Raw genomic sequence first — 23,952 nt, 5'->3', positions numbered from 1 at the left:
AGAAGCTTAGATGTGTTTATACCTCAAGTAATAACCCAAATTGTGCAGTCACTGAGACCCCCATTAGTGTTAATCTCTCCATTGCAAAACAACTTGAATAAAATTACTTGTGAGAAGGGTCTTAACAATAAGTTGATCAAAAAGTGCCCCCACTCGCTTGCTGGGACCCCCAACAATCAGTTGTAATCTGTGGGAAACTGGATAGTATGTGTTCAATACACCTGCAGTGCCACCACAGGGCAAATTAAGCATTACACTATGTCCATTGAAATCAATGGGTTCTCTCTGTAAAGGTTTCCCGAGTGGCATCCGTTTTTATAACTGATGTCACTTGGATAGCAATAAAACCAATGCATTTCAATGGCATTGCGACGAATACTGTACCCCGACTGACGTCAGACCTCAACTACATAGAGCCATCAAGATACGGTAGGAGCGGGTAAGGTCAGCTTGGTACAGTTTTCACAGACTCCTCCTGTCCACATGGGCACAGAGAGGCAACAAGCTGAGAGAGCCTTTTCGCTGCCACCAGCTTCTGGTTTGATATAAGCCCGGTCCGCTAAAGGGATTATATAGGGTAAGAAACCAACCCCCGGTAGAGCATGACTAGGCCGAAACACGGACGTGGGGATTCGTGATCAAGATACAAGACAGCGCACGATTAAATTATACATTTAATCGCCTTAAGGGCTCACTAGAAATAACACTATAAAAACAAAAGAACATATACAGTGGTCTGAGGTTACAAATACAGATGGCGTGGTACAAACAGGATTAAACAGAACAAAAGTCAGTTTACCAGGTATATGAGTCCTTTGGGTTGTGATGAGTTCTTTGCTGTAGTCACATGGAGGGCAGTGATGTCAGCTGGTTGCAGGTCCCTCTAAACACATGGCACGATGTGACCCTCCTTCAGAGAAAAGACCCCCCGCTTGCTGGCACAAGCCTTTTAACCTGTAGCCGGCCCCTCCCCTCCCATGCTGTCTGATAAAGTTTAATTAAACTGGGGAATGGCCTAGACCCCTGCAGAGAGGTTTTTACTATTCAATTAGCTGGGTTCCTGGCTGGCTGAATGGAGGTGAGAAATTGTAAAAAACGGTGGCCTGGCTGGGTTTTGAAGCAGGGCCCTCCTGTGAAGTTCACTACCTCTGCTATCTTACAGCTGATGGCTAGTGTGGTAACATAGCTGACAGTAAATATTAATCCATATTCCTCACAGGCATAATATTATTTTAACGAGTCTGTGTATAAGTTACGATATTTTTAGAAAATGTCAGTTTTTCACTGATTCGAGCCGCCCATTAAAGTCTATCAGATCAGTTAAAAACTGAATACACTAGGAGGCGACTCAGAGCAAAAGACGGATACGGATTGGACCAAAAACTGGAAAAAACAAACAAACGCACACATCGGTCGTGGTCAAGAGCCCTTATACAGGACAGGTCCTCCAAAGCACGAGAAGCTATTTGTAATTTCTCCACTCTGGCCAAGAGATAAGGAACGTGAACAGAGGAGCCACCTCGATTAACTGAAAACTCTTTAATAGGATATATTAAAAAATGGGCTTTTGAAAGTGGACAACCCCTTAAAAAAATATTTGTATGGTATGGATTAGTCACAAAGAAACGTTTCAGATGGAAACAATTTCTCACACTTTGTGCCTCTTGTTTTTATTTTTAATATGACTAGGTCTAAAATGGCAGATGGCCCCAAAACACCTGCACAGACCATGGTAGGCTGTGTTCACTTCTGCTTTGAAGCCTCGGTCGCAGATTCCATAAAAAATGCAGGTTTTTATGGTAAAATGACAGACCGAATCATGGAAACCAACCAGCCACTAGAGGGAGCTTGATGCATACTGTTCTCTCAATGAGTTCAATGCATAAGTAGTATGCAGTCAGCTCCTCCACTCCCCCTAGTGGAGAAAACAATTTGCTTCACTGTTTTTTTAAGTGATTTAAAAGGGGTTTTCCAAGTGATGACCTGGATAGGTCATCAGTATCTGATCAGTGGGGGTCCGACACCTGGGACCCCCTGACGATCAGCCATTTAAGAAGGCAGCGGCACTCACTTACAGTCATCTAGAGATAGCTGCCAATGACTGATAAGGGGGATAAGCTGGTTCTACCTTTGTTAGAAAGACTGTTGTGTACTGATGTCTGATTTCGGTTAAGGTATACTTTGTGACCACAGCAGTCCCCTAAGAATTGGTAATACTAGCAAGGGGTTAGGTTCATGTGTAAGAAAACTCTGAATATTGTTCCAGCCTGGCAAATGCACTTTCCACTCTAGGGGGGCCATACATATTACCTTATAGATCTGAAATTAAGGAGCCATACAGGACAAAACAGCCCTTTACAGAGAGAACCGTGGCAGGGCCTGGTTCACCACACACGTCAGTAATTAATGCTCTTTAAAACACGACTACAGGTCCCTGGAGGGAAGCAGAGAGCTGTCCGGCCGGCATCAATAGCATTTGGATTACATAATTAGAAAAACTTGGCAGGGAAAGAAAATCAGTTTTATGTCGCTGCCTGCTGAGAGTACACTTCCGTGGACTCATTAAAAGTATTGGTCCCTAGACCGACGCATTAGCTCCCTCTAGTGGAAGGTAATATAATAGTAAGGCTTTAACCCCTTAAGGACCCTGCCATATTTTTCCTTAAGGACCTGGCCATTTTTTGCAAATCTGACATGTGTCGCTTTATGTGGTGATAACTTTAAAACGCTTTTACTTATCCAGGCCGTTCTGAGATTGTTTTCTCGTCACATATTGTACTTCATGACAGTGGTAAATTTGATCCGTTTTAGACCGCTTGTGAGAGCCCTGAACGGATCTCACAAACGGAAATCCAAAACGCTAGTGTGAAAGTAGCCTTACAAAGAAAGGAAGGCTGCGCTCACAAGGAGTGATCGGCAGGGGTGCCGGGTGTCGAACCCCCGCTGAACTGATATTAATGACCTATCCTGAGCATAAGTCATCAATATTAAAATCCCGGAAAACCTCTTTAATTTATCTTACTCACTTGATATATTCCACAGCGTTTTACAGCCATTATTGCTCACTGTCCCCAATGGAGCTCACGATCTAAGTTTACCCTTTATTGAAAAGAGTAATGGCAGCCCAGATAAAATATTAATATGTGCACACAGTTTTAATAGTAGGGTAATTTTGCCCACCAATTTTCTAAAAGGCGTTGGACCATCTCATATGGTGGAGAGGTGGCTGTGCTTGCACGGTGCACTTCCCATTCATTTCTATGGGACTTCCGAAAGTAGTCGAGCACTCTGCTCTGCTATCTTCTGCAGTCCCATAGACATGAATGGAGGGCAGCCACGCATGTGCGGTCCACTCTCCTTTTCTTTGTGGGCTCCATTCTAGAGACAGAGGTGGGACCCGCACCTATCAGACATTAGGGGCATATCCTAGAGATAGGCCCCCAATGTATGAGATTGGCCAATCCCTTTAAACAGCTTTTAGAGCACATCTACAACTAGCACGGCTTACCTTATGTACGGCATAGGGTCACTCTGGGCCATTCTTAACAACCACTGTAAATCATCAGAGCTTCTGTCAACTGTGAAGACAACACACAATGTGTTACTTTATCATGCATGAATAACAAACTCTTATATTAGGCTGGTTTTACATTATTACTAGAAGCCTCAACCTACTGCCCCGGCCCACACCATAGGAGGCAGCTAAAGAAGCACTCCAGCATAGGCTATTATTAATAGTATAGGCCTTGTGTATAGCGGTTTGAGCTTATGTGCCACTTATGGGTTGTCTGCCATGTTAATTCCTTCTTCTCCTTTGATATGGTTTCCCCAAATAAAACCTGCATTTCCCATGATGCCTCTGGCATTGCAGAGACAGAAAAGCGGAGTCTCATCACACAGCACTAGCTCGGAGTCCTAATGGCAGCAAGTTATGGATCAGCGACAGACAACTTCTGTCCCTTACCTCATATTGCAGAGTCTCACTTTCAGCTTTGTGATGCAGCTTACAAGCAGGAGGCAGCAATGTGAAACTGCATCTCATAAGATACACTGGAGATTCTGCACACAGCACTCAGAGATGGTCAGGGGAGTTTTATAACTTTGCAGCTAATAATTTGTCCTCACTTACTACCTCTGCACTCCTTGTCCCCTAAATTATGCAATGTAAGAAGAAGTCAGTCACGTAGTCTACTGAGGAAAGCAAGACACAGGTGGCCATAATGAAAGAATCCATAATGTATAAGCTGGGATGAAACAAATCATGCGGCTAGAATATTTGGGGTCAGCTAGAAGTGTGTGTGTGTGTGTGTGTATATATATTCTTCTTTTCATGTATGCACTGACCTAAATACATTTACTATTCCGGGTTGGCTTGTGAAGGAGAGGGCTGCTTATGGCAGCACGTACACTCATTGACAAAAAAATAAAACCTGCACCCAGACAGAAATGTAAGATTGCTGCAAACTCAGCATGCAGTTATGTATTAGGCAGATATTTAAATGTTTATCGGTGTGGTCTGATTAGTCACTGACTAGGTCTTACCACAAGAGGACATAAAAGTGCTTTGCTTGCTGCCCTAGAAAAAAGGTCCACAGATGCTACTTTTGGGTAGTGTAACATAGAAACATAGAATGTGTCGGCAGATAAGAACCATTTGGCCCATCTAGTCTGCCCAATATACTAAATACTATGGATAGTCCCTGGCCCTATCTTATATGAAGGATGGCCTTATGCCTATCCCATGCATGCTTAAACTCCTCCACTGTATTTGCAGCTACCACTTCTGCAGGAAGGCTATTCCATGCATCCACTACTCTCTCGGTAAAGTAATACTTCCTGATATTACTTTTAAACCTTTGGCCCTCTAATTTAAAACTATGTCCTCTTGTAGCAGTTTTTCTTCTTTTAAATATTCTTTCCTCTTTTACCTTGTTGATTCCCTTTATGTATTTAAAAGTTTCTATCATATCCCCTCTGTCTCGTCTTTCTTCCGAGCTATACATGTTAAGGTCCTTTAACCTTTCCTGGTAAGTTTTATCCTGCAATCCATGTACTAGTTTAGTAGCTCTTCTCTGAACTCTCTCCAAAGTATCAATATCCTTCTGGAGATATGGTCTCCAGTACAGAGCACAATACCCCAAATGAGGTCTCACTAGTGCTCTGTAGAGCGGCATGAGCACCTCCCTCTTTCTACTGGTAATTCCTCTTGCTATACACCCAAGCATTCTGCTAGCATTCCCTGCTGCTCTATGACATGGTCTGCCTACCTTTAAGTCTTCTGAAATAATGATCTCTAAATCCCTTCCCTCAGATACTGAGGTTAGGACTGTATCACTGATTTTATATTCTGCTCTTGGGTTTTTACGTCCCAGGTGCATTATCTTGCACTTATCAACATTAAATTTTAGTTGCCAGATTTTTGACCATTCCTCTAGTTTTCCTAAGTTTTTTTCCTAAGTACTTCTTGGCAAGAGGTCGTTGACTGCTAGAAATGCCTCTACGACACACCAGAATACATTTTGCCCAGGTGGCAGACTTTGGGAGGGGGAGCGTCTTTGGACTGAGAAAGCAGGATGGTTGCATTGACGAATTGCTTGCCATCTAAGCCGTTCTGACCTGGCTGTTAGGAGGTGTCGGGAGCAGCGTTTATGTGCACACACCACAAACAGTGTCCGGATGGCCCAGACAGACCACCAGTAGAGAGGATAATTTAGTCAACAAGTATGAGCACCATTGTTCACCATCTAGACACAGGTGACACCATCATTACACACACTTGTCTCTGCCAGGACCAGTTCCAGGTGCTCAGCAGAAGGAAATCTGGTGTCACAGTCCCCTTTACAAGTCTTGGCATTGACAGCCTGCCACAGTCACCTTCGTTTGCAGTGGTGTCATGAAAGAAAAACCTGGACTTCTACGGTTCCGGAAACTGTATTGTCTTCAACGACTATTCTAGTTCTGTTTGGGATCTGATGGGTTGGAGTATGGAGGCCTCGAGCTGAGTGATTTAACCCAGCCTTTGCTGTGGAGCGACATACTGCCCCAAATGCTGGTGTGATGATCTGGGGAGCCATCACATATGACAGTCGGTCAACCCTAGTAGTGATAAAAGGGACATTAACAGCTCAGTGATATGTGCAGGACATCCTGCCGCCACATGCGATCCTCTCATGGCAGGGCTTCAAAAAGGTATTTTTCAGCAGAATAATGCTCACCCGCACACCGCAAGGGTTTCCCAGAAATGTCTCCACCAAATTATACCACTTTTTTTGTCCTGCCCGGTCGCCAGATTTACAGAATTTATGGGACCAGCTGGGACGCCAGCTTCAGCAGCCTATGAGTGTGCAGGATCTACAGGCTCAGATGGAACATGTGTGGGCAAAGGTGCCGCAGGATACCAAGTATGACTCCATGTCCAACCATATCCCATCTTGTATCCGGGCTAGAGGCCGTATCCCATCTTGTATCCGGGCTAGAGGCCGTATCCCATCTTGTATCCGGGCTAGAGGCCGTATCCCTTCTTGTATCCGGGCTAGAGGCCGTATCCCATCTTGTATCCGGGCTAGAGGCCGTATCCCATCTTGTATCCGGGCTAGAGGCCGTATCCCATCTTGTATCCGAGCTAGAGGCCGTATCTCATCTTGTATCCGGGCTAGAGGCCGTATCTCATCTTGTATCCGGGCTAGAGGCCGTATCTCATCTTGTATCCGGGCTAGAGGCCGTATCTCATCTTGTATCCGGGCTAGAGGCCGTATCTCATCTTGTATCCGGGCTAGAGGCCGTATCTCATCTTGTATCCGGGCTAGAGGCCGTATCTCATCTTGTATCCGGGCTAGAGGCCGTATCTCATCTTGTATCCGGGCTAGTGGCCGTATCTCATCTTGTATCCGGGCTAGAGGCCGTATCTCATCTTGTATCCGGGCTAGAGGCCGTATCTCATCTTGTATCCGGGCTAGAGGCCGTATCTCATCTTGTATCCGGGCTAGAGGCCGTATCTCATCTTGTATCCGGGCTAGAGGCCGTATCTCATCTTGTATCCGGGCTAGAGGCCGTATCTCATCTTGTATCCGGGCTAGAGGCCGTATCTCATCTTGTATCCGGGCTAGAGGCCGTATCTCATCTTGTATCCGGGCTAGAGGCCGTATCTCATCTTGTATCCGGGCTAGAGGCCGTATCTCATCTTGTATCCGGGCTAGAGGCCGTATCTCATCTTGTATCCGGGCTAGAGGCCGTATCTCATCTTGTATCCGGGCTAGAGGCCGTATCTCATCTTGTATCCGGGCTAGAGGCCGTATCTCATCTTGTATCCGGGCTAGAGGCCGTATCTCATCTTGTATCCGGGCTAGAGGCCGTATCTCATCTTGTATCCGGGCTAGAGGCCGTATCTCATCTTGTATCCGGGCTAGAGGCCGTATCTCATCTTGTATCCGGGCTAGAGGCCGTATCTCATCTTGTATCCGGGCTAGAGGCCGTATCTCATCTTGTATCCGGGCTAGAGGCCGTATCTCATCTTGTATCCGGGCTAGAGGCCGTATCTCATCTTGTATCCGGGCTAGAGGCCGTATCTCATCTTGTATCCGGGCTAGAGGCCGTATCTCATCTTGTATCCGGGCTAGAGGCCGTATCTCATCTTGTATCCGGGCTAGAGGCCGTATCTCATCTTGTATTCGGCTAGAGCCTGTATATCATCTTGTATCCAGGCTAAGGCAGTATCTCATCTTGTATTCGGCTAGAGGCCGTATCTCATCTTGTATCCGGGTTAGAGCCTGTATATCATCTTGTATCCGGGCTAGAGGCTGTATCTCATATTGGTTTCAGGCTGGAGGCCGTATCTCATCTTGCATCCGGCTAGAGGCCGTATCTCATCTTGTATCCGGGCTACAGGCTGTATCTCATCTTCAATCCAGGCTAGAGGCCGGCTACAGGGTTCTAGAGCCTACTTTCACTTGTACAGTTTTCCCCAATAAACGTCTCCTTTCGCACTAATAGTGTAATCACTTACGAATATCACCATTACAGTCACACATAGAAAGTGTCATTCCAACAACTCCTTCTTGGGGCATTATATATATTTTTTTGTCAATGAGGGGATTCTGCAAATGATGCAATGCTGTGGATATGATGTGCTGAAGGGTTATCCGGGATTATAAAGAAAGAAAAAAAAAAAAAAAAGGGTTTGCTTTTTGTACGGAAACAGTGCCACATCTGTCCCAGAGCTGCCAACAGTCCATAAATTCCAGGACAGTCTGCAAAAAATGTAGACTTTTTTTCCACTGTCAGTATTATGAAAAAAAAAAAAAAAAAAAACTTTAGCAGATTATTGCGACTGTAATTTATCAGCATTTTACAGTCACAGCCAATGTTGCTGATGTGTTCAGGTCAGCTAAAGACTTAAAGGGTTTCTCCGAGAATTTAGAAAATGAAAATACTTAAATATTACTTTATTATAAATACATTTCATTAGTTATAATGGCTCCTTTTGTCTGGGGAGCAATCATTAGGAGAAATAAAATGGCGGCTGCCCTATTAGTACACACAAAACCTGTCCTAATCACACAGCAGGACAAGTTACTTCACAACACTCAGCTAAAGAGCTGCTTCATCCTCTTCTATTTGACAGGTATTATCATCCTGATGATAAGATCTTCAGCTGAATCTCTGTAGGAATGGAGTTCATGAAGAGACACGAAGTACAGAGAGGACGGACAGGACAGACTGTGGTAATGTGGGGCTGTGGTAATGGAGACTGCATACAAGTGCTGCTGCTCATTAGTCTCATCCACCATTCTGTACTTTATGTCTCCTCATGAACTCCATTTCTACTGAGATTCAGCTTAGGACCTTATCTGTATTCAGGATCATAGAGGAGGATTAGGCAGCTCTTTAGCTTAGTGTCTTAAAGTAACTTGTCCTCCTATGTGATTAGGACAGGTTTTGTGTGTGCTTATAGGATGGCGGCCATTTTATTTCCCCTGATGATTGCTCCATAGACAAAGAAAAGGGGGTTAGTCAGGCTGAAAACAGAGAGAAAAAAAAGACAATGCAGCAGCACCCCGCAAACCAGATAAAGCTACTTTCACACTTGCCGGAACTGCCTGCCGGATCAGGCAAAATGTATGCTAACTGATGGCATTAGTAAGACTGATCAGGATCCTGATCAGTCTTAAAAATGCCTGATCAGTCGAAAAAATGCATTGAAATGCCGGATCCATCTTTCCGGTGTCATCCGGCAAAATGGATCCGGCATTTTTATTTTTTTCACCTTTTTTTCAGTCTGCGCATGCGCAGAACGGAACGACGGATCCGGCATGCCGGTATTCTGAATGCCGGATCCGGCACTAATACATCCCTATGGGAAAAAATGCTAGATCCGGCGTTCAGGCAAGTCTTCAGTTTTTTTCGCCAGAGATAAAACCGTAGCATGCTGCGGTTTTCTCTTTTGCCTGATCAGTCAAAACGACTGAAATGAAGACATCCTGATGCAAACTGAACGGATTACTCTCCATTCAGAATGCATGGGGATAAAACTGATCAGTTCTTTTCCGGTATAGAGTCCCTGTGACGAAACTCTATGCCGGAAAAGAAAAACGCAAGTGTGAAAGTACCCTAAAGTACAATAATGCCATAGTCACAAAAAAATATTATAGTGCTAATGCTACGCTTATTTATAAAGTGAGATGCTTGACAAATACATTTTGTACAAAACCATTTGAGCCCGTCTGCCGAACGTCAAGGCAATCTCTGTAAGACGGGTCCCAACACTAAATAATACCTGTCATTGTCTTTTTTTCTCTGTTTTCAGCCATGGCAGCGTGCACCTGCGCATTGGGAGGTTCTGACTAACCCCCTTTTCTTTGCAGATTTACAATTCTGAATATGTGGCACTCCAGCGCTCGGCCCCATAGGCTGATTTTAACTAGTTTCAGTATAAAGCTGTGGCCTGCTATCACTACATTCATTGGAAGCTGTCTGGCACAAGGATAGGTATGGAGTGGGCTTGGCATGCATGTTGGTACCTGCATCCCTTGTAAGTAATGGAGGCCATTTTGGCACCAAAAATGGTAAAAGGCAGAGTGGACCCAGCATGCATGTGGATCTAACACTTCCTGAACTTTATGGCGCATAACAGGTATTATTTAGTGTTAGGACCCTTCTTACAGAGATCGCCTTGACGTTCGGCAGACGGGCTCAAATGGTTTTGTACAAAATGTATTTGCCAAGCATCTCACTTTATAAATAAGCGTAGCATTAGCACTATAATATTTTATGTGACTATGGCATTATTGTACTTAACCTTGTTTGCAGGGTGCTGCTGCATTGTCTTTTTTTCTCTCTGCTCCATAGACAAACAAACCATTATAACTAATGAAAGGTATTAGGGAACATAGTTGTAATAAAGTCATATTTAAGTATTTTCATTTTCTTAATTCCTGGAGAACCCCTTTAAGGTCTCTTTACACAGGACAATGTACCTGAAGATTGTCGGGAGGGAAGCATTGTTCTGCTGTTCGTTAGTGGAGGAGACCACTGCATTTACATGTAGCGATCTCCTCCAGAGTATGGGGAGGAGCGATAACTAACGCCATCTCTCTTCCCCATAACTTTTCCCGGCAGCGGATCGTGTTAACACAGCACAATCTGCTGTCGGGAAACAGTATATTTACACCGCCAGATCAACACTAATGAGCGTTACTATAAACTCGTTAACGTTTATCTATGCGATTCTCGGCCTGTGTAATGGGCCCTTTACTGTATAGCATATTTTTTTTTAAACAACTAAAAAAAACAAGAGAAAAATTTGTTGGCAATCCAGGTCTACAATACCAGACAAAGCACATGAACATGATGGAGCTGCTTCTAGAGCAACCGTGTTTTTCAAACCTTAAAGGGAACCTGTCACCTGGATTTTGTGTATAGAGCTGAGGACATTGGTTGTTAGATGGCCGCTAGCACATCCGCAATACCCAGACCCCATAGCTCTGTGTGCTTTTATTGTGTAAAAAAACAAAACGATTTGATACATATGCAAATTAACTAGAGATGAGTCCTGTCCCTGACTCATCTCACGTACAGGACTCATCTCAGGTTAATTTGCATATGTATCAAATCGTTGTTGTTTTTTTACACAATAAAAGCACACAGAGCTATGGGCTCTGGGTATTGTGGATGTGCTAGTGCCCATCTAGCAACCCATGTCCCTAGCTCTATACCCAAAATCCCGGTGACAGGTTTCCTTTAAGATAATCATCAAAAGACTAAGGCCGCGTTCAGTCACGTTTATAGTCCGGTAGCCTGATCCGGCTGAGGCACTGCCGGATATGACCGTGTACCGCTGGATCCCCATTGACTATAATGGCATCCGGCCGCTTTTACGGCATAAAATGTGGGGTTTCAGCTGGACAAATACTGTTAGCATTTATTTCAGAACAGCTGTCGGATCGGGCTACTAGATTCACAACACTACCGTGAACATAGCCTAACACGGCATATCAAGAAGATGCAAAATATCAAAGCAGATTCACAGCATAAAAAATGCAGATAGGTATCAAGGCCCAAAAATTCCTGGTCATTAAAGGATATTATTTTTTTTTGGAGTATTGGATTGTGGCGATATATATCTACTTGGTGGCCCTATTTCAACTTTTCACTGTGAATTCAATTACCCCTTAATTCCACAGTTTCGTTCCCTGTACTGCCTACTTTTACCTCTGCTTAAAATAGGGTTGCTAGGCATGGTCAGTCTATGTGTTGAAGGACGCAGAAGCACGCAGCGTGCAGGGTCACATTACTGCCAGGGACTGTAAGTAAATAATTAAAGCCAGGTCCTCCCCAGCAGCTGATAACAGTGCCTGGGCTGTGTTCACTTCTCCCTGTCCCTGCGCTTGGCAGACGCTCCCTCACTCAGCAGACTGGGACAATGCAGAGCCGAAGCAGCGCAGACCAGGGAAGGGAGATCTGCCGTCTGCTCAGTGTATACATGAAAGCAACATGTGGTAAGAGGACCCCTTTCTGCTGCAGGAGATTAACCCTTTAGGGGGAGGGCTCTGGTTACTGACACTTTTGGGGGGCTATTGTTACTGGCTAGTGAGGGCAGGCGGGATTAGCCTCAGGGGGAGGGCAGTGGCGGCCATTTTAACTGAATAGTGAGATTGCAGTTTTATGCAGACTGGCTGCTAAGGGCTGAATCTTATTAAATATGGGGTAAGTCAGTCTAATAGTAACTGATTCTGGAATATCATGTTATTAGTAACTACATATATGAAAATTGAAATTAGGGTCTAAGTGTGACAGTTATCCTTTAAACGAGTCATCCGGCCACAGATTTGTAATTTTTTTTTGTCAAATTATATGTGGATTGGTTAAAAATAAAATACGTGATAATCATTGCACTGATTCTCGCATCTCTTTTTTGTCAGATCCCTCCTGGTGACTCACAGCACACAGTAAAGGACGGCTCAGCCAATTACTCGGTGGGTGAAGCAGGTCAAAGCTGCCATCAGGATGTGTTTTTCTTCTGTATATTGGGTTTACTGGTTCAGGAGCTTTTGCATAACAGCGGGATCACTGAAAAGAGCACCAGACGCCGCCATTCACTTTATTACGTGAGGAAAACCACAGCTATTTCTGACTGGTTATTTCGCCAAGGGATTAGGTTTGTGTGCTTTGCTTCCTATGTCAGTTAATGAAGAAGTCGGTAGACAAGAGGAAGTCTGGTTCAGACGCGTGTATAAACCGAGATAAATATATAAATGAATTTCACCTAAAACTGCATTCGATTTCCACACAAATCCTAACAGTAGATAAAGATAACCAACTCAAAACAAAAGGGTCAAAATTATTAGACCAGATTGTTTATCGAGGATGATCTAATATCATGTCTGTGAGGGACAAAAGTATGTAAAATTAGTCTTAATATGACAATCAGGTGTGAGTGGGCGACCTGTTTTATTTAAACAACAGGAATCTATCAAAATGTAATCTCCATAACATGATGGTGGAACTGTATCATGGCACGAACAAAGGATATTTCTGAGGACCTCAGAAGAAGAGTTGTTGATGTTCATTAGGCTGGAAAAGGTCATGAGTTAACCATCAGGAGGATGCTGAACAACAATGGTGTGCATGGCAAGGAGAAAGCCGTTGCTCTCCGAAAAGAACATTGCTGCACGTCTGCAATTTGCTACGTATAACCTGGACGAGTCAAAAGGCTACTGTAATAATGTTTTGTGGACGGATGAGACCAAAATAGAACCTTTTGGTTCAAATGAGAAAAGCATCATCTCAATAGAACATGGTCCATGCAGCAAGACAACGCCCATAAGCACACAAGTCATTCAAACAAATAATAATAGATGTAATGGAAAAATGAATCCAACCAGCAAAGGAGGCAATATGGGTAATCACAATAAATTAGTAAGTGCCTTATATTAAAGGGGTATTTCTATCATATACAATGGGGGCATATCGCTAAGATATGTCCCCATTGTCTGATAAGTGCGGGTCCCACCTCTGGGACCCGCAACTACAAGGAGAACAGAGCGGGGAGAGCTATGGCTGGAGGACCCGGAGTTTCACCTTAATCACAGATGAACCGGCTGGATTAGGGTTGGTTGGATATAGCCAGCAGACATGGTGGAATATCACTTTAAATAAGTGTCAGTCCAGTGTAGGGGCAGAATGCGAGTCTGTCCACCAACATTTAGGGCTCATGCTGACGAGCGTGTGTGCCCCGAGCCTGTGCTGCGGAATGCAAATAGTGGACTGCAATGCACGGGCATCGGCCATGTGCATGCCGTTTGTGGATGTAGACCCACTGACTTGAATGGGTCCACGATTCACAAGTGATGGTCGGCACGGCAAAAAAATAGGACATGTTCTATTTTTTTTGCAGTGCGGAGGCACGGACCGAAATCCCATAAAAACGCTTTGTACTCCTTGCATGGGCTTTCGATCCGTGTGAAACTCACTAGTGATCTGGCTTTTGGGATTCTTGTCCTCCACTAGGCCACTTGCAGATCCCACCTGAACTGGCTGGACCTCTCCTCTGGAGCTTCAGAGCAGCGCTGATCTGGGTATGCTGTGATCCAGCAGCTACTGCAGTTACCCTGCAATCACATGATTGCTGAGATGGGAGCAGGGTGCGTCAGGGCCGTATCCTGAATTTTATACACGGGGAAGGCAAAGATGGTAATATGGACACTGACATCATCCTGCAACTTAACATTAAAAGGGTTGTTTGAGATTTAAATACTGATGTCCTAACCTCTGGATAGGTCATCAGTATCGGATCGGTGGGGGTCTAACACTCGGGACCCCCGTTGATCAGCTGTTTGAGACGGCACTGGCGTTATGAGCGCTATGGCCTTCTCTGCGCTCACCAAGCACAGAACCGTACATTATATAGGGGCTGTGCATGGTGTCACGCTCAGCCCCATTCTCTTCTATGGGGCTGAGCTCCGTGTAGACCATGTGACCTATAAAAGTGTTGTTACTTGGACTAGAGAAAAGTGGAGAAGTCTGCGTCGCTACTGGGATTATCACTGCCTTCTCAAACAGATGATCTGTGGGGCTCCCATGGTGTTGGGCCCCCCACCTATCAGATACTGATGTATGTAAGTCTCTGAAAACCCCTTTTACTTCTATGGGAGAGTGCAGTGGGCATGCTCAGTAATCTGTGAGGTTATTGTGCAGGGAGGAGGAGAAGGTGAGCTCTGACTGTCACCTAGTGAGATTGGTATAACCAGTCATTCTATTCCTGTCAAATGAAATGACTGCTGATAAGTGATCTCTACAGAAAAGGAAGTATCAACCTATTAGGAGATTCAGCAGCCAGAGGAAAAAGTACAAGATTTAGAGATTTTTTTCAAACATACATAATGACCCAGAAAAAAAAAAAATCTAAAGATTCTTCAAAAAGAGGATGTAGCCTAGTTTGGTACTTTACGATAGTAATATTTTTCATTTTCCCATATTCATATTCAGAACACAGCCAAATGACATGGGCCAAGTTACATTTTCTAATGGCATAATTTTGGGTACATCTAAAATTTTGTGTAACTTCAAGACACAGCAATTATGAAATCGTTTTTTAGGTTTCATGTAATAACTGCCAAGACGCCTACTCAACCCTGCACACGATAGTTGGTGGCAAATCAAGCATCCATATATAAGTAGGTTTGGTGGCCAGCAAGTATTGGCTGCCATGGTAATCCCTCGGTACCCTGCAATTACGATGTGGCCAAAAGGGGGGGAAAAAAAGAGAGGGGGCCCATTCACACGCACTAAAAACTTTGACAGTAACATCTAAGGAGTTAAACTACCAGGATCAGAATTAAAGTCAAAGAGGTGAGAGCAGGTGCCAGGTGTAAAAATAGGATTTTTTGTGCTTCCCTGTAAAATCCTTTTCTCGCCGAGTTCATTGGGGACACAGGAGACCATGGGTATAGCTGCTGCCACTAGGAGGTGACACTAAGCAAAAAAAAAGTGTTAGCTCCTCCGCTCAGCTATACCCCTCCTGCAGACACTGAGCTGTTTGTACAAAAGCAGTAGGAGCAGCCAGGAGAAGCCAACAGAAAACAATAGAAATCGGAGATGGGTCATCGTCAAGAACCAGAAGGACCCATCTAGGAGAACCAGCAATGTACGTACAGGGTGGGAACTGTGTCCCCCAATGAACTCAGCGAGAAAAGGATTTTACAGGTAAGCACAAAAAAAAAAGATTTTCTCGCTCGTATCATTGGGGGACACAAAAGACCATGTGGAGGGAACAAGAACAGAACAAATTCAAGCCCGGTCATAAGGCCCCATACAGAAATGCGGGGGAAAGACACACCAGGAACCCTGAAAAGGGACAGGAAGACCCATTCCCCGGAAGGCCAGTAAGAGAGTGGCTGAACACCCAGAGGTTCCGGCTGGGCAAAAGAAAGAACAGCCCAGGGAATATAAGTCCCAGCTTAGGAGACTTCAGAAGAAGTGGAGAGCACACAGAATATCCACAAGATGGACAAGAAAGACGACAAGTCAGTCACCAGGAGCAACTGCGAAAAATACGAGAGAAAAATACGTAATACGTAGCCTGGACCCAGAAGGCTGCTAAGGAGTGATGCCCATGGATCAAAACCCCAGAAAAACTAAAAAACTAAAAGTGGAATACTGATTGGAAGACGACGAACTGAAAAAGGCGTCTGGATATCAATGGCCAAAGAACTGCAGACATGACAAAACTCGCCCCCCATGGGGGAAGAAGTAGGGATGCCCGAAGGCAAAGACCCCACACACCATACCAGACTGCCAGAAGAGAAGAACACTCCAGCGGGACCATGACAAATAAGTCAGGGCTAGAGAACCTGGAAATCAGGCATGAGAATGGCCCACAAGAAAAAAATTCTTGAGGGAGTCAAGAAACCCAAAAAGGAACAAAATCGGTGGAACCGACCCAAAACGGCCCCAAAATTTGGGGAGTAACCTGACAGGGAAAGATATCCAATATGAGAGTAATTACTCCGTCTGCAGAGGGGTTAATGCAACAGGACGTATGGTATCCGGTGGAAGTGCAAAACTCTGCCTAAGGAAGGAAGGCAATGCGACAGTGTGTACAGGATATAGTGATAGTGCAATTACTCTATAGAAGTAGGATAATGCTACAGGATCTACAGTATGCGACTGAGGTGCAACAAAAACACCTATATAAGGGGGGAAATCGACAGGACAGATGATATCCAGAATTAGTGCAATTACTCTGGGTAGGGAAGGAGGGTAATGCTACCGGATGTACAGTATCCAGTGGTGGTATAAATATTCCGCCCATGGAAAGAGGGCAACGCTGCCGGATGTATAGGAACCAACGGGATGTAAACACTCCGATAGTAGATTACTCTGCCCATGGAGAGAGGATAATGCTACGGGCCGTACAGTACCCAGTGGAAGTGCAATTACTCCACCTACGGAAGGAGGGCAATGGCACAGGCTGTACAGTATCCAGTGGTAGAGCAAGTACACCGCCTATGGAAGGAGGATAATGCAATGGTCTGTACAGTATCCTATGGTAGAGCAAGTACACCACCTAGGAAGGAGGGTAATGCTACAGGCTGTACAGTACCCAGAGCAAGGACAATTACTCCACCTATGGAAGGAGGGTAATGCTACAGGCTGTACATCATCCAGAGCAAGGACAATTACTCCACCTTTGGAAGGAGGGTAATGCTACAGGCTGTACATCATCCAGAGCAAGGACAATTACTCCACCTATGGAAGGAGGGTAATGCTACAGGCTGTACATCATCCAGAGCAAGGACAATTACTCCACCTTTGGAAGGAGGGTAATGCTACAGGCTGTACATCATCCAGTGGAAGGGCAATTACTCTGTCTTTAGAAGGAGGGTAAGCTACAGGGAGTGCGGTATCCAGCGGTAGTGCCAGGATAGCTTAAACTATAGGATGTATGTGTATGTATCCAGCGGTAGGGTAAAGAAATTCTGCTTACAGAATGGCGTGGGAACTAGGTCCAGAAGGACCAGATAGCTCCAAGGGTTAATAATATTTAGTGTTTTTTTTTTTTTACATACAGCTCAATTCTATCAAAAAAAGAGCTAGGGAAACTGAACCCACATCCTTCTGTACCGGCCTCAGCAGAGAGACCAGTAAGCACTTTCCTCAGCACAGTAGTAGTGAGGCCAGGAAAGGGTTAAGCAGAAGGCAGAGGCGGAGCTGATTGGGCAGCTGGTGGGGCAAAGACACAAAATTTTCGTGCTCTGAAAATACAGATCCCGCCCCCGAAACACGCTGGGAGATGCGACCTAGTAGGCTGCAGAGCCGGGGCCTCGAGTACAGGCGGGGTGGGGCGGCTATGTAGGGAGGGAGAGCGGAGTGCACTGGGAAACAAGGAGGCCGGAAGCGGGCGTACCAATGCCCCGAGTAGAAAAGCAACAGCCGCCCAAGGAGACATGCAACCGCCGGGACTGGCGCGCAGGGTGTGGATGGGACCGGGGACCGAAGCGGTGAGTCACCAGACACAGGGGCCAAGGTCTAGGAGAAACAACATATATTCCTGTGTTCACAGGAGAAGGGGGACTCAGGCTCAGGGGGGGCCAGCAGGGGAGGTAGGGAATATACTTACCCAGATGTTTTCTGCCCACCCTGATTCCAGCAGTGTCACCTTCCTCAGTGTGCTGGCCCTTAGGGAGGGCAGCTACACCGGTAACAGAGAAGACTTCCAGAAGTAGTAGCCAAGGTGACACTGTTCCTCCTTGTCTTCCAGAGGTGGGGAACGAGCAGCAGGCTTGAGGACCCGCTGGTCTCCCCCCTCAAGTGTGAAAAAAACAGACCTGCAGTCCGAACCTGAAAAATAAAACAAAAAGGAAAAAACTTTGGCGGACCTGCAGAAAAAAATGTCTGCCTCCTAGTGGCAGCAGCTATACCCATGGTCTTCTGTGTCGCCTCCTAGTGACAGCAGCTATACCCATGGTCTTCTGTGTCGCCTCCTAGTGGCAGCAGCTATACCCATGGTCTTCTGTGTCCCCCAATGATACCAGCGAGAAATAAAGCTGGCACCTGCAAATGATAGTGCTATCCTACTGCCATACATGTATGATGGGTTGCACACACTGCTGCACATGTATGGCCTTTGGTCGGGAAGGGGTTAAAACTAGATTTTTGCACTTACTGTAAAATCTGTTTCTCTTCCGTTCATTGGGGGACACAGGCTTTGACCATGGGTATAGCTGTTGCCGCTAGGAAAAGGACACTAAGCACACAAAGTGTAAGATCCTCCCTCTTCAGCTATACCCTTCCTACAGGGACTAAGCTAAATCCGTTTAGTGCAAAAGCAGTAGAAGAAGCCAGGCACAAGAAAATTACATTATGTACAAACCCAGAACCACACAGGCCCAAAAAGGCCTATAAACAAAAGAATGGTGGAAGCTGTGTCCCCCAATGAACAGAAGAGAAACAGATTTTATGGTAAGTACAAAAATCTAGCTCTCTCATCAGTCTCATTGGGGGACACATGCAATGACCATGGGACGTTACAGAGCAGTCCCAAGGGTGGGCTTAACTTTAACCCCCCTGACAATCAGAGAATCGCTGTCTGCAAAACTCTATGCCCCAAAGAAGCGTCAGAAGATGCAAAGGTGTGCACCCTGTAAAATTTGGACAAAGTATGCAAAGACAACCAGGTTGCCGCCTTGCACACCTGAAGGGCCGAAGCCCCGTGATGTATCGCCCCAGAGGCCCCCACTGCCCGAACCGAATAAGACTGACGCTGCCAGTCCTCGTCTCGGTCCCTCTGGAACCACGAACAGGGAATCCGTTCGCCGGAAAGATGCCTTCTTGGACAGATAGACTCGAACAGCTCATACCAAATCCAGGGTATGGAGCAACTTCTCCCAAGGATGAGACGGGTCCGGACAAAATGAAGGGAGAATAATCTCCTCATTTAGATGGAATTCGGACACCACCTTAGGCAGGAAGGACTGCACAGGGCGAAGGACCACTTTATCCTGATGGAGGATCAGAAAGGGAGACCGACATGACAGAGCCGCGAGTTCAGACACTCTATGGATAGAAGTAATTGCAACCAAAAAAGCCACCTTGTAAGACAGGAAGCTCAGCGACACCTGCTGCAAAGGCTCGAACGGAGGAGATTGGAGAGTGTTAGGACAGAAAGGGGGAGCAGCATGCCCCACCCCTGCAGAAAAGTCCAAACCGCCGAAAGCGAGGCTAAATTTCGCTGAAAAAGAATGGAGAGAGCCTACACTTGCCCTTTGAGGGAGCTGAGAGCCAGCCCCAAGTCCATGCCCGACTGCAGGAAAGCTAAAAGTCGCGGCAAAGAAAAGCAAACGGGAGACAGCTGTCGCCGCTCTCACCAACTAAAGTAGGACTTCCAGGTCTGATGGTAGATTCTGGAACACGCCGGCTTCCTGGCCCAAATCATGGTCTGGACCATCGAATCCGAAAACTTACGAGCTTTCAGTACGGCGGATTCAACAGCCATTAAATGTAGCGACCCCAAATTCGGGTGGAAGATTGGCCCCTGCAAAATCAGGTCCTCCCAAAGAGGATGACGCCAAGGTTTGTCGGCAAGAAGGGCTACTAGGGACGCGTGCCACACCCTGCGCGGCCAATCTGGGGCCACGAGAATTACGGACAGTCCCTCAGACCTGATCTTCTGGAGAAGACGCGCAATGAGAGGAAGAGGCGGTAACATGTAAAAAACGTGAACCGACTCCACGGAATTGCCAGCGCGTCGCATGCCAAGGCCATTGGGTCCCTGGACTGGGCGACAAAATCCTCGACCTTGTTGAACCGTGAGGCCATAAGATCCACATCTAGCCGACCCCACCTCTCGCAGATGGCCCGAAAGACCTGCGGGTGAACAGCTCACTCGCCGTGATCGAGACGCTCCTGGCTGAGAAAGTCTGTCATCCAGTTGTCGACGCCGGGTATGTGAACTGCCGACCGCGCAGGAACATGTTTCTCCGCCCAGCTGAGAATCAGCGCTGTCTCCGCCATGACGGCCAGGCTCCGGGTGCCGCCCTGGTGATTGATGTATGCCACCGCCGTGGAGTTGTTGGACTGCACCCGCACCGGACAACCCTTGAGATGGTCAACCCAATGTCGCAGAGAGCCGAAATCCAGAACATTGATTGGAAGGGAGCTCTCCTCGCATGAGCATACCCCTTGAACACAGAGGTTTTCCAACACTCCCCGCCCCCAACCCCTGAGGCTTGCGTCCGTTGTTAACACTTTCCAACGGAGAGGGAGGCACGAGCGACCCAACCTCAACATTGGAGAGACCATCCACCATCTGAGGGCCCGGCGCACTGGGGCAAGGAGACGCATTGGCTGATCCAAGGAGGGTGGGGAGCAATGCCAGCTGGAAAGAATGGCTCGCTGAAGCGTTCTGGTATGGAATTGAGCATAGGGAACTGCTTCAAAGGGAGAGATCATGTGCCCCAGAGCCCGCATTGCGGCTGAGAGAGAGGCCGGAGGAGATGACCGAAAAAAAAACAGGACGGAGGGGAGGACTTAAAAACATCTAGCTTGTAGCCCTCTGCAATGACCTCCCTCACCCACGTATCTGAGACGTGAGCCAGCCAAACATGTCGAAACACATAAAGCCGGCCGCCCACCCGAACGGAGGGCGCCGGGAGCCGCCTGTTATCCAGCGGAGTTCTTAGTGTTAAAGGACTTGGAGCCCTGTTGACGGGAACGCCAGGCAGGGCGCGGCTTGAAGGAAGGTTTGCGCTTCTGATCCGTGGCCGACTTGTGGAAAAACTCTGAAGGGGACGAAAAAAGGGCTTTCGCTTTTTAGACCTATTAGACCGCCTGTTCTATGGTAAATGGGTGTTCTTACCACCTGTAGCGTCCAAAATGATCTCATCCAGGCGATTACCAAAAAGTCTGCCGCCGGTAACGGGGAGAGCCGCCAGGGTCCGCTTTGAAGCATTATCTGCTGCCCAGCAAGAGAGCCATAGGGTTCGGCGAATAGCCACCAACAGGGCTGACAAGCGAGCCATAAACCTGACCGCGTCCAAAGATGCTTCACAAATATATGCACTGGCATGCGAGAGCTTCAGGGCCACATCTGCAAGTTCCCCCGAGGGAACTCACGAGTCGAGACCCTGACCTAAATTACTTGCCCACTCTCCCATAGCCTTGCTCACCCATGTAGAGGCAAACACCGGCTCTGTAAAAGAATAAAGGACGTTCAAGCGTTTTGGCAACATGAAATGTCTGTCAGGGAAATTCCACTCCTTGGAGAGAGAGGAATCAAACTCTTGGTGACTGGGGAAACACTTGTGCGAATGAAGGAACTTCCTAAAGGAAACACCCGCGCTGGCAGATGACAGAGCTGGATTCTCAACCTGCAACGTCTCAATAACTGCCGTAATTAAATTGTCTACCATGGAGGACAGTTTGGACAACTTACCCTCTGGTGAGACAGCATCATCTGACCCTCTCTCCTCAGAACATGCCTCTTCAACTGAGGACACGTCGGGGTGAGACTCTAGTAGGAGGAGGAGAGGCCGAGGAAACAGGAGACACAGACACCCTTTTGGGGGAGGATGTTCTGGACCGTTTTGTGGGACGGTGGTGATGGGCACGCGCCCCGTGATACTCGGAGTCGGACTGGTCAGAGGACTGCCTTGCTGACAAACGCCCCAATATATCCACAATAGCTTTGTTGGTATTGGAGACATCCTGCACCACCCTAGACAAGGAATGCGCCCATTCCGATTCTTTCGTAGCTTGGGCAGTGGTAAGCAATGGGTCTGAAGCCGAGCCACTTGAAGGCGGCGCGGCGCATGCAAAGCAGAGGGAGTCTGACTGAGGGTATGGAAATTTTGTGCGACACGACGCACAAGCAAAATGACGCACCAAAGGGACCACCTGCTTCGGGACATGGGGTCTGGGCTTAGACATAGTGACATTCCTAGCGCCAAGGAAGAAGGGACAAACAGCACTTACCCAGCCTGTGTCACTTCAAGCAGCAAGCCAGTCCGTCAGCGTCCCGCCGTGTGCTTTAAATCCCGGAGTGGGCGGAGCCTACTCTCCCTCTGCTGCTGGTGTGGGGGTGGTGCAAACAAGCCCCACCCCCAAAATGACGCCAGCTCTAGCGCCCGCCCATCATTTCTGGGCGCCCAAATCCAGACGCCAGCCAGGGAAAAATAAGCCGGGGAGCCTGCAGGAGCAGGCCGCACAGAAGCCGGGGCCTCAAATAACTAAGGCCCCGGCTGCCCCAGAACCGACACGCCAACCAGGAAGTGGCGCTCAGGAGGTAACTCCTCCCCCCTCCTCTCCCAGGTGCGTTCAGGAGGCTGCCGCCGTGGAAACGGACGCCCCCAGTAGTAGGCCCCAAATGAAGCCGTGGCCTCAATTACCAATGGCCCTGTGGAAGCCGCGATATCCTCAACCAGGTCAGCCACACAACAGGAGCAGCCCCCTGAGTCTTGCACAGGTGCCATTTAACATTTAAAGGGCTCTTATTACACAAGGGGAGGAGAGGGAACTGGAGGGGGGCACTGTGGGCAGTCTCCTACTCACCTGTCCGAAGTCTTCTGCCCCTTTGGCTCCAGCCGGATAACCACCTTCAGTGTGCGGCCCCTTGGGGAAGGACGCTACACCGGAAACAGAGGGGACTTTCGCTGGGGCGGCCGTGGTGATGTGATTGCTGACGAGAGAGATTTTTACGAGAACCTCTGGTCCTCCTTTTCTTCCGGAGAGCGGGAACGAGCAGGGGGTTTGAGTGACCCCCTGGTCTCCCATCTCCTGGTTGGGAGTGCAGGCTGTTTTACGGACTGCCTGAAGCTTCCTGCTAAAGTAGTTAAGAAGAAAAAAAACTAAATAATCAGCAGACCTGCAACGCAGGGAGGTCTGCCTCCTACAGACACTAAGCTAAAACGGATTTAGCTTAGTCCCTGTAGGAATGGTATAGCTGAAGAGGGAGGCAACAGCCATACCCATGGTCAAAGCATGTGTCCCCCAATGAAACGGATGAGAAAAGGGTTCTCTCTAAGCAGTTTGCTGTACATTGCACCTTGGCATTTCAACTCACTCCCATTCTCTTGAATAGGACTTTGTTGCAGAAAGGCCGAGCGACAGCGCTGCAGCCTCTCCATGCAGCTGAGAAGCGAAGACACTGGGATTCAGACCCCCACATATCCTACGGACAGGCAATCAATATTAAAATCCCAGAATCTGTTTAACATATCTTGATTTAAACAGGGGTCATTTTATGATGACACAATCCCTTTAAGTAAAATAATGTATATTCCATACTACACACTGGGGTTTTTAGGTATTCTCGGGAGCATACCTTTAACATTAATGACTACTCAAATCAGCAAGCGGAAGCTCGGTGTTGGTAATTCAGCAGGAACCCTGTCGCCCGTCACACACACCCTCTAAGCTGTACAACACCTTAAGAGGAGAGGAGGTGATGAACAGCCAGAC

The 23,952-nt window shown here is 47.0% G+C and overlaps 1 protein-coding gene across 1 annotated transcript in view; it reads right to left on the bottom strand.

Moving 5' to 3' along the window:
- Window positions 1–3,504: 3,504 nt before the first annotated feature.
- Window positions 3,505–23,952, bottom strand: part of TAF2 (TATA-box binding protein associated factor 2) — a 124,715-nt gene continuing 104,267 nt past the window's right edge. The window contains exon 21 of the mRNA XM_044295370.1: window positions 3,505–3,578. Coding sequence (XP_044151305.1) covers window positions 3,505–3,578 — 74 coding nt within the window. The remainder of the gene's footprint in view (window positions 3,579–23,952) is intronic.

The sequence above is a fragment of the Bufo gargarizans genome, chromosome 5 (assembly GCF_014858855.1).
Source record: "Bufo gargarizans isolate SCDJY-AF-19 chromosome 5, ASM1485885v1, whole genome shotgun sequence".
NCBI classification, from domain to species: Eukaryota; Metazoa; Chordata; class Amphibia; order Anura; family Bufonidae; genus Bufo; species Bufo gargarizans.
The sequence above is the reverse complement of the archived record's forward strand: the minus strand, read 5'-3'. Positions and strand labels throughout refer to the sequence as shown.